Raw genomic sequence first — 17,978 nt, 5'->3', positions numbered from 1 at the left:
AGACAAACATATCAGCAAATAAAAACATTTATATTCCTTCATTTCTGATTTGTAAACTTTTTATTTCTTTTTCTTGCTTTATTGTACTCACTAGAACTTTCAGAAGTATGTTGAACAATAGGGGGGAGATTGGACGACCTTTCCTTGTTCTCAGTGGGAAGCCATTCAGTCTTCTACCATTAAGTATAATATCAGTTGTAGGTTTTTTTGTAGAAAATCTTTATCAGATTGAGGAAGTTTCCCTGTATTCCTATTTTTCTGAAAGCTTTTATCGCAAATGGGTGTTATTTTGTCATGTACTTTTTGTGCATCAACTGATATGATCGTGTGAGTTTTTGTCTTTGGTCTGCTAATGTGGTAGATTATATTGATGGAGTTTTGAATATTGAACCAGTCTTCCATCCCTACAATAAACCTCATGGCTTTATGAGGTATATAATTCTTTTTATATATTGATGAATTCTATTGAAGAATTTTTACATCTGTATTCATGAGTGATACTGTTTCTTCTTTTGTATTGTCTTTAACCTGGTTTGGTATCAGCTACACAAAATAAATTGGGAAGTGTTCTCTCTCTCCTCCCCCCACCCCCAAGAGATTATGCAGAATAGGTGTTAATTCTCCAGTTAAATCATCTGGGTCTGGAGATTTCTTTTGGGGGAGTTTTTAACTACAAATTCAATTTCCTTAATATTTATAGAGCTATTCAAATTATCTCTTTCATATTGGCTAAGTTATGGGTGTTTTGTTTTTTCAAGATTTAATCCATTTCATACAATTTGTCAAATTCATGTGTAGAGTTGTTTATACTATCATTCCCATATTACCTGTTTGTTTGATGCCTGCAGAGTTTGAGGTGATATACTTTGTTTCAGTCTTGATATTGGTAATTTTTGTCATTCTTGCTAGAGGTTTCTCAATTTTCTTGATCTTTCCAATGACCAAGTTCTTTGATTCATTAATTTTCTCTGTTGCTTTTATGCGTTCAATTTTGATGATTTCTGTTATTTCCTTTATTATTTCCTTCCTTCTGCTCGATTTGAGTTTATTTTGCTCTTTTTCTCAGTTCTTGGAGGAGAGCTTAGATTATTGATTTGAGACTTTTCTTCTTTTCGAATGTATGCATTTAGTGCTACAAATTTTTCTCTTAACACTACTTTTGCAATGTTCCACAAATTCTGATGTTACATTTTCACTTTCACCCAGTTCAATGTATTTTTTAAAAAATAGACTACTTTTTAGAGACGTTTCAGGTTCATAGAAAAATAGAGTAGAAATTAGATAGAATTCCCATCTAGTGTTGACCCCACACATGCACAGCCTCCCCCCACTATCTGTTTTCTGCACCAGAGTGGTGCATTTACTACAGTCTGTGAACCTGCATTGACACATTATTATCACCCAAGTCCACATTTTGCATTATTTCTCACTCTTGGTGTTTTACATTCTTTGGGTTTTGACAAATGTGCAATGGCATGTATCCACCATTAGAGTATCATACAGAATAGTTTCACTGCCCTAAAAATCCTCTGTGTTCTATTTATTCATTCCTCCCTCCCCGCAACCCCTGGCAACCACTGATCTTTTTACTGTTTCCATAGTTTTGCCTTTTCCAGAATGTTACATAGTTGGAATCATACAGTATGTAGCCTTTTCAGATTGGCTTCTTTAACTTGGTAATATGCATTTAAGCTTCCTCCATGTCTTTTCATGGTTCATTTCTTCCTAGTATAAAATAATATACCATTGTATGGATGCACCATAGTTTTTCCATTTACCTACTAAAGGACATCTCAGTTGCTTCCATGTTTAGCAGTTATGAATAAAGCTGCTATAAACATCTGGGTGCAGGTTTTCCTGGAAACAAAAGTTTTCAGTTCCTTTGGATAAATAGCAAGGAGCACCATAGTAAGAATATTTTTAGTTTTGTAAGAAACTGCCAAACTGTCTTGCAAAGTGGCTGTACCATCTTTAGTTTTCAGAAGTTTAGTTATGTCTTGGTGTGAATTTCTGTTTTGTTTTGTTTTTAGATTTTTATTTATTTATTTGACAGAGGGAGAGAGATCACAAGTAGGCAGAGGGGCAGGAAATGAGAGAGGGGGAAGCAGGCTCCCTGCAGAGTAGAGAACCCGAAGTGGGGCTCGATCCCAGCACCCTGAGACCATGACCTGAGCTGGAGGCAGAGGCTTAATCCACTGAGCCACCCAGGCGCCCCTTGGTGTGGATTTCTTTGGGTTTGTCCTGTTTGGAATTAGCTCAGTTTCTTGAGTTTGTTGTATGTGTCTCTTGCCAAATTTGAGAAGTTTTCAGCCATTATTTTCTGAAATGCTTTTTCAGCATCGTTGTTTCTCTTCTCTGGGACTCTGATGACACAAATATTAAATCGTTTGCTGTAGTCCACGGGTTGGTCAGTACTAACTATTCTTTTTTCTTTTCTATTAATTCAGAGTGGGTAATTTCTACTGTTCTATCTTCAAGTTCATCGATTTGTTCCTAGTTCCCTCCATGCTGCTATTATGTAGCTCCCATCCACTGAGCTTTTTATTTCAATTTTTATATCTTTTAGTTCTAAATCTTCCATTTAGTTTTTCTTTATATCTTGTATTTTTCTCCTGAGGCTTTCTATTTCTTTGCTGAGCCTTTCTATTTTCCTCATTTGCTTTAAGTGTCCCTAATTGCTTTTATCATAGCTGCTTTAAAAATCTTTGTCAGATAAGTATGACATCTCTGTCATCTTGGTGTTGGCATCTATTGATTGTCCTTTTTCATTCAATTTGAGAATTTCTGGTTCTTGGTATAATAAGTGAATTACAGTTGAAACCTGGACGTTTTCATACTGTGTTAATAGACTCTGGATCTTATTTAAACGTCTGTTTTATTTGGTTTTCTCTGAACTGCTGCAGCAGAAAAGGGAGAGCACTGCCTCATTATGCCAGATAGATGTAGAAGCCCAGGGTCTCTACTTGGCCTCTTTTGACATACTGCTGGGCATGGAGGGAGTTTCAGCTCCCACACAGTCTACTGAACTACAGTGGGAGTGGTCTTATTACCACTGGGTGATGGGAAAGCCCTGACTCTTCCTTTGCCTCCTCCGACACCACTACAATGCGAGAGGAGTACTTCGTTATTCTAGGTAGGGATGGAAGTCCAAGCTGGCCACATGGTCTCCACAGACACCTCTGGGAGACAGGGAGGCCATTTACCAGTTGTCAGGGATGAAAGTCCCTGCTCCCTATTTGGCCTTCTCTGACACTACCCCAGCCTCCTTACACCTTGATGAGAGTGGAATTCTAGGTACCCATCAGATATTGTTGGCATGGGTGAAATTGGAACTACATGGTATGTGTGTTCGAGGTGGGGGTGGGGGTGTTTGGCTACCGTAGAGTGGTTGTTGTCTGAAAGTTTTCTTTTTTGCTAGACTATCCCTTTTCTGGGCCTTTGGTTATAAAGAATAGTCTTTTGAGGGAACCCTTGCTTACAGCTCTTGGGGTTCACTTCATGTAGCTTCTGCAGCTAAGTCTGGGCTGTTACAGAGAAAAAGAAACCCCAGAGATCACTGCAATGTCATTTCAGGTATCAAAGTCCCTAGCTGGTCTATCTTCTTTCCACCTTTCAGAGTCTTCTTATGTTTACTTTATAAACAGTTTCCGGGGTTGTTAGTTATATTTAATGGAAAGAATAAGAAGAAATATGTCTATGCCATGTACCTGGAAGCAGAAGCCCCCTGATTAGCTTTTACACTGATCCAAATTGGTATTTTAAGGAAGACTGGAGTTGGAAAGCTGTCATTTTAAAGGTTTATTTCAACATTGTGTAATGTAAAAGTCAAAGTGAGTTCGTGCTTTGAGGATCTTGACTGTCCCCTAAAAAGAGACATGATAATGAATTCAGTGTAAAATCAAGGCTAGATCAGTAGGGCTTCAGTGACAACTGTTGTTTAAATAACCTTAAAAAGATGCATTCATAAGCTTTGGTCTTAACACCAGAATTTTAAATCAGAGTTCATAACATCTCGATTTAAATATATTTTTGATCTAATATTCCATTTGATTGGCAAGCATGTTTAAACTCATATCTTCAATTTTATTGCTCAAGCAAGAAAGCATCAGTTTAAGTAAATAGAAATGTTTTCATAGGTTAAACACAAAGGAGCTTATCTCTGGATTTAGCACTTATGACCACCCTCCCCACCCCCAACATGGCTTGCTGGCCAGTGACTGGAAAAGTCTGCTTTCAGTATGGGCTGTTCTGGAAGGAGGTTTTAGGGCTTTAGAAACTGGCATAGACTGCATTTGACTATTGGAGAGTAACCCCATTTGGAATGGCAGGACTGGGTTTTCAGGAGGGACCACAGAACCTAGAGTTTAATTCTGAGGTATGTATGTATTTACTTAGCTACCTATCTGTCTTCCAGTTTTATTGAGATATAACTGACATCCAGCGTTCTTTAAGCTCAAGTTATATGGTATGATGACTTACATACATACATATTGTGAAATGATTACTACAGTAAGTTTAGGTTATGTCCTTCTCCTTGTGTAATTGCAAAACAGAAAAACTTCCTTTTTTTTTTTCTCATGGTAAGAACTTCTAGGATTTACTCTTAGCAACTCTGAAATATACCATACAACAGTGTTAACTGTAGGCATCGTGTTGTACATTATATCTCCAGTGCCTATTTATCTTGTAACTGGGAGTTCATAAGTTTGTACCTTATAATCATCTTTACCCAGTCCTCCTCCCCAATTCCCTGCCTCTGGCAGCCACAAATCTGACCGTTTTTTTCTATGAATTTTGGTTTTTTTTTTTTTGATTCCTCATATGAGTGAGATCATACAGTATTTATGTTTGTCTGACTTATTTCACTTAGCATAATGCCCTCAAAGTCCATCCATGTTGTAACAAAGGGCAGGATTTCCTCCTTCAGAGCTGCATACCATTGCATTGTATAGGCATACACTACATCTTTATCCATTCCTCTATCCATGGACACTTAGATTGTTTCCATGTCTTGACTGTTGTGAATAATGCTGTAATCAACGTGGGGCGAGGGCAGAGGTCTCTTTGAGACAGTGATTTTGTTTCCTTTGGATATATACCCAGAAGTGAGGTAAATGCCTCTTTCTCTTTTAGTGATGTTGAGGGTTGAGGAAGTGGGATACATGACATTGCCAGTGGGTTTACTGGAACTAACAGAGGTCAGGAAACATTCTGGCTACCAGTGATTCTAGATTTAAATATATATGTTTTTTTTTTTTCACTTGCTTTGTCAGTAATGTATGGTGCCAAGGTAGGGAATGTAAGGAGTCTCTTGAGTAATATTAAAGGTATCAGATATACCTTTGATTTTATTTTCCAGATCTTAAATCTTGATTTATCAGGTGTTTAAGGTTTAGTATTTTTAATGACCTGCCTTTCTTTTATAAAATCTACTTTCTTTAAATAGTTTTCTTCCCTTTAATCTTTTTAACATACATTTTCCTATTTTCAAAAAAGTGAGGATACATTTTGTGCTATATTTAAAATAAAATTAAGCAAATATTTGCCTTTATGGCTCTGAAATGACATCATATAATGGAGCAAAGGCTTGGGAACTGTTTGTAGCACTGGGTTGGGATGTGGACATTTTTGTATTTGGGATCAGGACTGAAAACACTAGTGGCATAGTTCTCTGAAACCGGGGCATAATAAACAGTGGTCTTTATGGATGCTAAGGATTATGTAATCACCTAAGTAATAGCTCATTTTGATTCTGAGTAGCTGCTTCAAGTTAAAAGCTGAAAGGTTTCTTTGTAATTGTGATTTGTATTAAGGCTATTTGCCAAAATGTTTTAAAGTCCTGGTACTTAAAGCACTTTAAAAACTGAAGAGAAGTGGCTTAACATTTGATGATGGATAGTATTCTTATTTTTCATGATTAGTATTTAACCAAAGCTTTAAATGTTTCAGGGTATCTTGAAGAACAAACTGCACCACCTTGTCAGCACCGCTTGAATAAAATGTAGCCTTTTAGTACCAGAGAGAAGTGAGTGTTCCAATAAGAATGTACACTGTACTTGACATTGTATAGAATATCTCTTGCATTCTGATCAAGATTCAGCTTTCATGCTTAGCATATCATTACATTTGTTCTAAGGATTTGGCTCACTTATGTTTAAGTCAGAAACCATTGACCTTAATTCCATAGACTTCAGTCAGAGCCATATTTTCTTTCCTCATCTTGAGGAAACAGCTCAACACATTCATTTTGGTTTTGGTTAGAACAAATACATTTCATAACAGTCATCAAACAAGTGTGCAATTTGAGTAGCTTATTAACTCTGCTAGGTGTTTAAAGTTAATAGTGAGCATTAATTTTTCTACACTGCAGTATATCTTGTGTCACTGCCATAGGCCTGACTTCTTTTTGAATTTTTTTAAGTTTGCTTTTATATCCAGGTAAATTTGCATATGATAGAAATCACTCTTTTTGGTGTACCAAGGTTACAAATTTCTGTGAGTGTTGACAAACTCAGGCAGCTGGATAACCACCTCCACAGTTAAGGCAGAGAATACTTACATAGGTCTCAAAATACTGCTGGTACCCCATTATACCTATCCTCCCTCTACACTCAGCCCCCAACAGTGATCTCTTCTCTCCCCTATTGTTTCTTTGCCTTTTCTGGAATGACATATACTAAATGGAATCAATATGTAGCCTTTTGAGTTTGGCCTCTTTCATTTAACCTGATGCTTTTGAAACTCAATCAGATGGTTGCATGTATCTCCTTTTTTTTGCGTTTTATTGCTGGGTAGTATTCGCTTGTATGCCATAGTTTAAAAGTATATGTTGCACTTTATAAAAAAATTTCCAAATTATTTTCCAAAGTGGTGGTACCATTTTGAATTTCCATCAGCAGCATATGGCAGTGCCAGTTCAGCTCTGCTTCCCTGCTGGTACTTGGCACTGTCAGTTTTTAATTTGAGTTGTTGTAGTAGGTTTCTAGTGGTAGCTTGTCATGGTTTTAATTTGTATTTCCCTAACAACCAGTAGTGCTGAGTTCTTTTTATGTGCTTGTGTGCCATGTAAATAAATTCTTTGTTAAGTTGTCTATTCAAATTGTTGCCCAGTTTTAGAAAATGGGATCCTTTGGTTCCTTTCTTTCTTTCTTTCTTTCTTTCTTTCTTTCTTTCTTTCTTTTTTTAAAGATTTATTTATTTGAGAGACAGAGAGTGCACGTGAGGGGCAAAGGGAAAAGGAGTGAGAGCAACCTCAAGCAAACTCCCCTCTGAGTGCTGAGCTTGACACGGGGCTCCATGCAGGGCTCGATCCCAAGACCCTGAGATCATGATCAGAGTCAAAATCAAGAGTTGAACTCTCAACCTGGGCACCCCATGAATTGTTTGATTTCTTTTTATTGAGTTAGAAGGTTCTTTATATATTCTGGATACACATTCTTCACTGAATGTGTTTTACAAGTGTTTTCTCTCAGTTTTTAGTTTGTCTTTTCATTCTCTTAGCAGTATCTTTTATTTTCCAATTTTTAACTATAGTGAATACATACAACATAAAATTTACCATCTTAACCATTTTTAAGTGTACAATTCAGTGGCGTTAAGTACATTCACACTGTTGAGCAGCCATCACCACCATCCATCTCCAGAACTCTTTTCATCCTGCAGCACTGAAACTTTGTACCCATTAAACACTAACTTCCCCTTCCCCCCTCTCCCTAGCTCCTAGCAACCACAATTCTACTTTCTGTCTCTGATTTTTAACTCTCCTGGGTACCCCGTGTAAAAGGAATCAGGTAGTATCTGTCTTTCTATGACTGGCTTATTTCACTTACTATAATGTCATCAAGGCTGATCTGTGTTGTAACATGCATTACAGTTCCCTTCCTTTTTAAGGCTGTGTAGTATTCCATTGTATATACAGTCAGTTGACCCTCGAATGATTCAGAAGTTAAGGGCACTGACCTCCTGATGCAGTTGAAACTCTACACATAACTTTTGACTCCATGAAAAAATAAATTGCTAATAGCCTGTTATTGACAGGAAGGCTTTCTGATAGCCTGGACAAACAATTAACATATATTTTATATGTTGTATGTACTATATAATATATTCTTACAGTAAAGTAGGCTAGAGAAAATATTGAGAAAATCATAAGGAAGACAAAGTACATTTACGTTATTGTACTGTAAAATTCACATGTAAGTGGACCTATGCAGTTCAAACTATGTTCTTCAGGGGTCAACTGTATTATATATGTGTGCATATATGTCATATATACAGTACACACACACACATATATATATATTGTACATATTAAATTTAGGCGTATATGGTATCTAAAATATACCACATTTTGCTTATTCATTTGTCGGTGGACACTAGGTTGCTTCCACATTTTAGTCATTGTGAATGGGTGTATATCCAAAAGTAGAGTTGCCACATCATATGGTAATTCTGTGTTTAATTTTTTAGGGCTAGCCATTACTGTATTCACTAGCAGCTACATGATTTTACATTTCCTTCAGGTATATAAGGATTCAGAATTTTCCACATCCTTTCCAATACTTATTATTTTTAGTCTTTTTGATAGCAGCTACCATAATGGGTATGAGATGTTGATGTCTTCTGAAGAGCAGAAATTGAAGTTTATTTGTTTGCATGTGGAGGTTGCGATTGTTTCCACCTCATTTATTGAAAAGACCATCCTTTCTCTATTGTACTGCCTTTGAACCTTTATTAAAAATCAATTGGCTGCATATATGTGGGTCTATTTCTGGATTCTGAACTCTCCTTAAATTTTAATCACCTCCTTAATGTGAAGTGGTGTTAAGCTTAATATAGTACCAGCCCTCCCTCAGAAGTAAATTTTTGGTCATGATTTAAGCAGAAGAGAAGACCAAGACATTTTACAATTTGGCAGGGAAGATATACTCTGTATTTTGCAGTGATGGGGGGCTCTTAAAGACAAGACCTATGACTTCCTCCAGTCTTTTTTTAAGACTTTTTTTTACCCAAACAGATTTTGTACAGTATATCTTTTTTTCAAATTTAGAATTGGGGCTGAGAATTTCTTCTAATCTTGAGTACCCTTCTGGAGAAAGCTAATACAAAAGTATGAGATAAAATAAATAAGGACTTGAGTTTAAAATATAGCCTCCCATAGTTATACTTTAGTATAAAAATAGTGACTATCTTGATGGAGTCTAAGAGAACAAAGGAGTAGAATAGCACTAGGACAGAGAAGTGTGGCGAAGCCCCTGTTCTGCGGAGAGGGCCTGGGCTCTGAAGGGTGTGAAGGATACCTTTCAGGCTGTCTACAGATGCCTGGGGTGGCAGAGGCAGGGAGAAGTGCTTATACTACCTGAAACAAAAGGGCAGAGCCAACTCATTCATTGGGTAGCTTCATTTCTTTTGTCCCTAGGTAAGTAAACAGGAGAAACTTGCCCAAGAAAGAAATCCTCATCCAGGAGGTGTGACCCAGTTTGTAAAGAGCTCACAGTTGTGTTGGCCACTAATGTTAAGACGTCCCTTAGAAAATGACATAGAGATGATCCAGAGTCTCAGAGATGGGAAAGTTCAGGCAAAGGGCTAATATCCTTTCCATCTTCCGACCTCCTATCCGGGCTCTTACTCCAGCTCTTCCTCTGTGGGCCTGCTGGAGGTCAATATCTAGAGCACAGCTCTGCTCATGCTGCCGCCTGCTTAAATCTGTTTTTCTGTGATTCCCCACTGGCCTCAAGATAAGAACATGTTTCGTAGCCTGTAATCCCTTCATGGACTGAGCCTGGCCCACCTTCACAGTCTCCTGTCCGGGGACTCCTCTTCTACACTGTAATGAACTACTTGCTGAGCCCAAGCAGGCTGTGGTTTTCTGCTCCGTCGTGCATGTACTGATTCACCTTACTGGGCTGCCTTTTCCATTACGTTCCTGATGGAGTCTTAGTCCTCCTCTAAGATCCAGCTCAAGCATCACCTCGTCTTGACAGCTCCTCGTGCTGCCTGAGCAGGATGCAGTAAATAGAGTGTAATGTTCAAAGGCATAGCCTTGGGTTTGAATTCCAGCTCCATCATTATGAGTTGTGTGAACTTTGAAAAATTTCTTAATTTCTCTGAGCCTTGGTTTTATAGTAGCTAACACTTCATACGATTATTGTAAAGATTAAACAGTATAATATATGTGTGTGTGTATATATATATAGGCATATCAAAGTACATAAGTGTCTGAGAAACATTTCTTCTTGTTATTATTAATATTATTTCTAATTCATTTTTCCGAAACATTTATTGAGCACTCATTATACGTTGTTCACCCATCCCAGGTGCCTGGGATGCACAGAGAAATGAGACCTGCCCAGGTACTTGAGGTGTTCAAGCATAGTGCTCTGAGAAAAGGGCATGCAAAGTGCCATGGAAGCTACTATTTATTTTATGCCTACTGTATGCCAAGTACTTGACATACATATCTCATTTCATCCTCCAGCAACCTTTAGATGTAGGTATTCTAGTCCATATTTTATGTCCATGGAAACAGAGTCTCTGAGAGGTTAAGTAACTTGCTTATATGATACAGATGCAGACCTACCAAGTAGTAGAGCCAGGAGTTAAACCTAGTGTGTGTGACTCCGTTGAAAGGAAACTCAGGAAATATCTGGAGAATACTGTAAGCTCAAAAGATTTACATCTTGAAAGACAGCAACCATATTTTTCCAAGAGATGCTTCTTTTTGCTTCTGCCAGATGTAGCATATTTAACAGGAGAAATTCTAGGGCTCACCCAAGTTGACAGGCCACATTTTCTTACAGTTCATGCTCTGTTATTTATATAACAGATTCTGTTTCCTTGAGTCTTACTTACTGTTAACTCTTCACCTGCTTCATATTTGTTTGTGTATCGTAAACAGTTAGAAATGAGAAGTTAAAGTAAAAGCCAATCGTTTTTATCTCTAGGATTCTGGGAGAAGTGATAGGTTTGCCTCTTATTATTTACACACTGTTTCTAGGTGTGTCATTAAATAGAAGTGGAGTTTTGAGATGTTTTTGGAAGGAAAGAGCACTAAGAAGGCTCTTAAAGATGCTTGAATCCCATTGTACTGGTCAGAGTTCTCAGTGGCAAACCACAGAATCCATCTGAACTGTTTTAGACGGAAAGGAGTTTATCAAAAGATTTTAGTGACTTATAGGTCATCTGATGTGGCCAAAGAACCAGATTTGGCTGTTTTACAGCCAGAGCAAAATGCTTAAGTGCACCCTAGAGCTCTCCTAGTAGAATACACATCTGCCCCCGCTTGCTGATGATTCAACTTAGCAGCATCACTGAAGCAGTACTTGTTCTCCCTTACAAGGGGCTCATTTTCTAGAAACTACTATAACCAAAAGAAAGCCAGTTCTTCTTCTTCTTCTTTTCCTCCTCCTCCTCCTCCTTCTTCTTTTTTTTAAACAAGCTCTGTGCCCAACGTGGGTCTTGAACTCTCAACTCTAAGCTCAAGAGTCGCATGCTCTGCCAGCTGAGCCAGCCAGGTGCCCCAGGAAGCCCACAGTGAAATCATATAAGGCAATCAATCAAAAGGAATAAACCAGAGTCACACCTGTTAACATGACTAAAATTTTCAAATGTAACATTGAATGAAAAAGCAAGTTCCATAGTAACAGAGTATGAAGCCATACATAAATTTGAAAACATGCAAAAACAGTTCATAGAGTATGGATATATGCATATATTGTAAAACTGCAGGAACATTCTTAGGATTGATGAACAAATCCATAATGGTGCTTATTTCCCAAGAGGGAGGAAAGGGGATGGAATCAGGGAAGACTATTTAAGTACCTTTAGCTGTATACTGAATGCTTTTTTATGAACTATTTTTTTGAGACGAATACAGCAAGATTTTAAGAGGTCCTAGAGTTGGGTAGTTGGGTAGCTTAATATATAGTCATTTGTTATATATATTCCTTGCACTTCTCTTATGTTTAAATATTTCACAATTAAATATGTTAATTCTGGACTTTAGTATTAAGATAAATTTTGAAAATTATTGCCTCCTTTAGATAGAGATAAATTCAGAATAAGTGGTAAAGAGGCAGTTATTGAATTTATTTGGTTCTTTTCCCAGTGGAAGAGTGTTCAGGAAGATATCCAAAATCTTGGTCATTGAGCTTTCCAGAGGGGGTTCAAGTGATCTCAGTGCTAACTCTGGCTGTGCCAGATATGCAGGTTGGAGCCAGGTCACACTCCAGTCCTATTATGTTTCTCTCAGGTGCCTTTCAAAGGGTGTTGTGAGTGCTTAGTCTAGAGTCAGGTTGGCTTTGTGTAGAGTGCTGGTCACAAAAGTCTATGTTGGTTTAAAACAGTCTGTTTACAAATGTGTAGTCAAATAGCTTGGGTATCATCAAAGGGGTGATTTGCTTGATTTGCCAGTTCTACCCCGTTATCATGGGAATTTCTTTCGGGAATAAAGGAATTGAAATGTTTAGTCAAGTCCTTTATATTAAGCAAAGTAAAATCATATTGGAAGGAGAACAAAGAAATGTGTGAAATGCAAATAATCAAAAGGAGTTATCTTAAAAGAAATCAAATGAAAAAGTGTTTGAAGACCTGTGGCATCCTTTGCACAGAGGCCCCCACAAGGCTTTGAACTGATGGGATCAACATTTGGATGGGAGCTCTGGTTCCCTAGTCACCTGGGCCACCTCTAGCACTGGTTTTTCAGTGAAGGGATTTTTAACCTGGTGTCCACAGATCCCCAAGTGGCCCATGAATAGAATTCTGGGAGTCTGGCAACTTGGTTAGCGAAAGATATTCTTAATTTTCCTTGACCCCTAACTAAAATTTTTCTCAGTTACAAAGATAACTGGAAATAAACCACTGTAGTATTAACAGTGCCTGTAACTTTGTCATGATGTCCAAAAGAGATTGGCCTGTGGTTTTCCTTTCTTTCAACGTCCTTGTGAGGTTTTGGTATCAAGGTTATGCTGACCACAAAAAACAAATTGGAGAATTTTATTCTCTGGAAGAATTTGTGTAAGGTTAGTGTTATTTCTTCTTTAAATATTGAGTAGTATACATTGGTGAATCCCTTTCAGGTCCGGAGTTGCTTTGTAGAAAGGTTTTTAAATGTAGATTTAATTTACTTAATAGATATAGGACTATTCAGATATTCTATTTCTTCTCTCATAAGTTTTGGCCAGTTTATTCTTCCTAGAAAGTGCCCATTTCATCTACATTTTTTTAATGTCTATAGAATCTGTAACACTGTCCTCTTTTTCATTCTTGGTATTAGGTAAAATTTTTAAACATGGACAAAACTCGGGGTTCAGAAGGGTTTAGGGAAATGACAACTATTGTTGGGAGTTGAAATTAACAGTCTTTCTGGAAGACTGTTTTGCAGTGTATATCAAACAAAATGTGCGTATGTTCTACCCAGCAACATTTTTGAAAAGGAATTTGCCATGAATAATCTCACAAATGCAAAAATAATCAACATAGTGTTATCTTTAGCCACAAAAAACAAACAGGCAAATGAAAAACACCTGGAAACAAATCAATAGGGGACAGAGAAGTAATTATGTTGGTTACATTCACTAGAATAACTTTTAAGGTTACAAAACTTAGGACAGGACATTGACATAGAAAAGAATTAGGGGGATACTATTAGTTGTTAAAAGCAAGTCTCAAAAGAGCATGTACAGTGTAGTCTTTTCTATGTTAATACATACTTCTATATGTGAATGTATACAAAGAAAATCATTTGGAAGCATGGTCACCAAATTTCCTTTTTTTTTTTTTTTAAGGTTTATTTATTTATTTGAGAGAGAGCACACAAGTACATGAGTGGATGGTGGGGCAGAAGGAGAGGAAGAGGGAGAGAGAATCTCAGGTAGACTCTCCACTGAGTGCAGATTCCCCACTTGGGGCTCAGTCCCATTACCCTGAGATTATGACCTGAGCCAGAATCAAGAGCCAGACATTTAATGGACTGAGCCACCTAGGCGCCCTGGCCACCAAATTTCTAATAGCAGTTATCTATGGGTAGTAGAGTGTTGGGTAATAGTTATTTTCTTTTTGCTCTTCTGTATTGTTTAAAATGTTTGCATGAACATGCATCATTTCTACAAAAATAGCAAAACTTTCTAAAGAGCTTGGCAGTCACAAGATGAGAGGGTGGTTGGGGAGGGGAGTGTCAAAGCATTTTTCTTGCCTGATGGAGAACAGCCAGGAAGGAAGGAAAGCTTGAAGCTTTAAGAAAGAAGGGACAGTCAGTTGAGTAAAATCCCTTAGAAAGACAGGAGGGCCTGGATTCCGACACAGAAGTTAGCCTTAAAGGAGCAGGACGACATTCCTTCCCCAAAGGGAGGAAAAGAGGACTGGAGATAAGAAGAAGGTCAGAGCCAAAGAGAAGGAAGATGAGAATGTTCACAACTCATGGCTGCCGATTTCTTAGTGAAATCGGAGGTAAGACCATTTGCCAAGAGTGGGAAATGAAAGTGGACCAGGGGTCTTGAAGCAGGTGGTTCTCTCATAAAGTTGGCTTTCCGAGAGGGATGTGGATATATGGGCAGCTGAGCTGACCAGAGGCTTACTGAAACTTTTGAAAGGGCGAAGTGTTTCCTCTAGCAGAATGCACAGCTGGTGTCAGGTTTTAGGGTGGAGCAGCAGGCTTCGCAGAGCTTCAGAGGATGACAAAATTCAGGATACTGATGAGGACAACTTAAATAATTGGCCTTGGAATCCAGGATGCTCGGGAGGAAAGTGAATTAGAGAGAATACTAAGGACTGGATATTGAGTTGGAATATGGACATCCAAGAAGCCAGAGGATGAGTGTTCGTGGTCAAAGTGGGGTTTCAGACTTTGAAATGTTACAGGAGACACAGGGTTGGCTAGCTGGCCATGGAATATCAGGAATGGTTGTAGAAGTTGGGAAGGTCAGGATTGTGATGCTGGGAGTTTCAGTGGTCTTCCTCATAGACAGGAGCACTTTCCAGGGTGGTGATGGGAACTCTGGAGAACAAGGTCTTCAGGCAGGTACTGAGAGATTGGTTTCAAGGATAGAAAGAAGGCTGACTCCTCAGAGAAGGCTTGATGAAGACAGCTGGGGGAGCCCTGGTCTGGAGTCACTGCAAGAGAGAAAGGAGTTTACTGACTTGCCCTCCTAAAACCCAGAACGCTGGGATCCAGGAAGTCTGTCCTTGAGGCTGATGGGCAAAGCCAGGTTTGCAATGCAGGAGACTGGTAGGAGGAATTGTCCAGAAAAAAAGAAATGCTCCGTTGAAGCCTCTAAGCAAAGGGACGAGGGGGCAGGGACAAAGGGGTGCAGATGAGTGGGCAAACAATATAAGAAAGGGGGTTCTAAAGAGAAACAAGCTGGCGAGAGGAAAGGCTGAGCTGCAGAGGGTTAAAGCTTTGTCTGCTGGGTTCCCAGAGGAAATGCTGAACTGTATGTTTCTTTTTCTTAGCCCAGAGCAGTATGAGCTGATACTGAGAGCTGATATCAGCTCACTACAGAAAGAACAGAAACTACAGATAAGCAAAAAGCAAAAACAAGTAAACAGAAAACCATAAGAACTACTCACTCTCCCAGGGGTTTGGAGCTTTTCCACTGACATGTCTCTCCCCTCCTGTTCCTACTGCCATAGACCAGGTCAAGGCCACATCATCTCTACAATAAGCCTGTCCTCTGGGTCATAAATCTGTCTTTAGCTGAGCCCCTAGGCCTGCCCCAGCTCCTTTCCCACCCTTCCCATCCTGCATAAACCAACACAGTCATTTTCCCCAAATGCCACTTTCCATTGTCGCTTCTCTTGGTAGGTTCCATTGTATATTACATCCCCTCCCTTGACTTTCAAGGGCTTCTCTAACTTTGGAACCATCTTATTTCCCTACACTCATTTCCAAATAGTTCCCTTTTCTTAAACATGCTTTATTTCCCTCCCAGCTCACGTTCCCACATCCTCACATCTGGGATCTGGGTCTCTGTCGCCTCAGTGTGATGCCCCTGTTAGGACAGCCACTCCATTCCAAAATATCCCCCCCCCCGAAGGCCTGATACCCCACTCCAACCCATAATGACTGATATTTGGCCTCCTAGATACTTACTTGACCACCCCTTTTAGGACCTCATCAGTGGCATTTCAGTAAACACTTAGTTGTGTGGAGTATACTGGAGTACACTTAAGTGGAAGCACAGGATTTAGAGTAGGGAGGAACCTACTCCCCTGATCTTACTGATGAGGAGCCTAAGATTCAGAGAGGCCAAGGGACATCCCATGGTCAACCAGCAAGCTGTTAATAAAGCTGAAACTAGAACCCTAATTCTCAGACCTAAATGCTACATGTTGAATTGAAATTCGCTTTTAAAATAAACTTTCTGTGATACCTGGATGTGAAGCCCCAGAGACCTAAAGCAATGATTATCAATTTTTAAAGCACATTAGTATTACCTGAGGAGGGGCGCCTGAGTGGCTCAGTGGGTTAAGCACCTGCCTTTGGCTCAGGTCATGATCCCAGGGTCCTGGGATCGAGTCCCACATCAGGCTCCCTGCTGAACCTGCTTCTCCCTCTCCCTCTGCTGCTCCCCTTGCTTGTGCTCCCTCTCTCTGTTAAATAAGTAAATAAAACTTAAAAAAAAAATTACCTGGGAGATTTCTAAAATTCTAGATTTCTAAGCCCAATTAGGGGAAACTGTCTGATTCAGTCAGGGTGGAGTAGAACCTGAGTTTCCTCATTAAATAAACAAAACAAATAAACAAACAAACAAAGACAGCTCTCCACTTGACCCTGATACAGGTGATCCTCAGATTACCCTTTGAGAAGTAGAATTTGTGTTTTTCTGTTTTGAGCTCCCTGTTATTGCCCCTGTAGACAATTTTAAGCTTTTCTGAAGCTTCCCATGTTAGGAGAGGTTTGGGTTAACCCACAACCAGATTTCCCATCCAGAATATACCAGCCACAGCTCTGTGCAGTAGCCTGCATACCTCCTCAGGTTCAGAATGCCCTGGGCCCCTGCTGCTGCCTTCCCTTGACATGCTTGGCCATTTGGTCCTAGGAGCCAAATTATTTTCCAAAGTACTTTTAGGCATACCTTGGCGGAATACTGAGTGTAGAGGAATTCTTGTTGGAAACAGCCCACTTGCCGAGGTATTTCTGAGCACCTTCTGAACTGCGGATGTCCAGCCCCTGTGGCCTGCCAACTGTCTGTGCCGCAGGACACCCAAGTAAACCAAACCCAGACATGTGCTTCAAGCTCTCCAAATCCTGGCCCGTGCAGCCCTGGGCCAGTATGCCAAGGCGGAAAGGCCGTCTGTGCAGTAATTAGGGCAAGGCTCCAGGCATATTGCCTCCTGGGGTTTGTATCTCAGTTCCACCATTTCCAGCAGCATGACCTTTGACATCCTTTCACCTCTGTTTTCTCTTCTGGAAAGTGAGAATAAAAATGATAAAAAGCAATCATGTTAGAAAAATAAAAATAATTCTTACCTCAGAGGACGGTTATGAGGATACCACATCAGTGCATGGAAAGCACTAGAAGCTGTGTTTGGCACATAAGTGTTCAGTAAGGGCCTGCAGTTACTATCACTGTTTCATGGAAACTCTGTTGAAATCTTGAGACCCTGAAGGCGCAACTTAGGGCCCAAGACAGTTATCAGTCTGAGTTATCAATTCCCTCCTTGTTGCCTGAGCCCGCTTCAGAGAAATGACTAATAAGGTGGGAATAGCTCTTCAAAATGCTGCCTGGACCTCTGAAGACAATGAAAATATGCCAGGTATTTCCTAGCAATAAGGTCAAGCCTTGCATAATTTAAGAAATACACAGCACTTCAGCATTTTGGTTCTTGAGAAGTGGCAGTTACATAACAGGCTGTAACCACGCAGATGAGCAGAGCCAAAGGTGGGGGAGAAGGTGCTTTGAAAAGATGTGTGAGTGCTGGAGTGAAGGGTGTGATAGATGACAGACGTGGCCGCGGTGAAGGCTCTGTGAAGTTTGGGT

General features: G+C 39.4%; 1 protein-coding gene across 5 annotated transcripts in view; it reads left to right on the top strand.

Annotated features, from left to right (window-relative positions):
- Positions 1-17,978, top strand: part of CTDSPL (CTD small phosphatase like) — a 116,836-nt gene that overhangs the window by 6,037 nt on the left and 92,821 nt on the right. The window contains exon 1 of one of the 5 annotated variants that reach the window (XM_032861217.1): positions 14,388-14,445. The exons of the other annotated variants lie outside the window; for them this stretch is intronic. Within the exon in view, the coding sequence (XP_032717108.1) occupies positions 14,397-14,445 (49 nt within the window). The 5' untranslated portion in view covers positions 14,388-14,396. Of the gene's footprint in view, positions 1-14,387; positions 14,446-17,978 lie in introns of those variants that run through there. 5 annotated transcript variants of the gene reach the window in all.

This window comes from Lontra canadensis, unplaced genomic scaffold (assembly GCF_010015895.1).
Source record: "Lontra canadensis isolate GAN:19392208 unplaced genomic scaffold, GSC_riverotter_1.0 scaffold20, whole genome shotgun sequence".
NCBI lineage: Eukaryota > Metazoa > Chordata > Mammalia > Carnivora > Mustelidae > Lontra > Lontra canadensis.
This window is presented reverse-complemented; position numbering and strand designations above follow the sequence as displayed.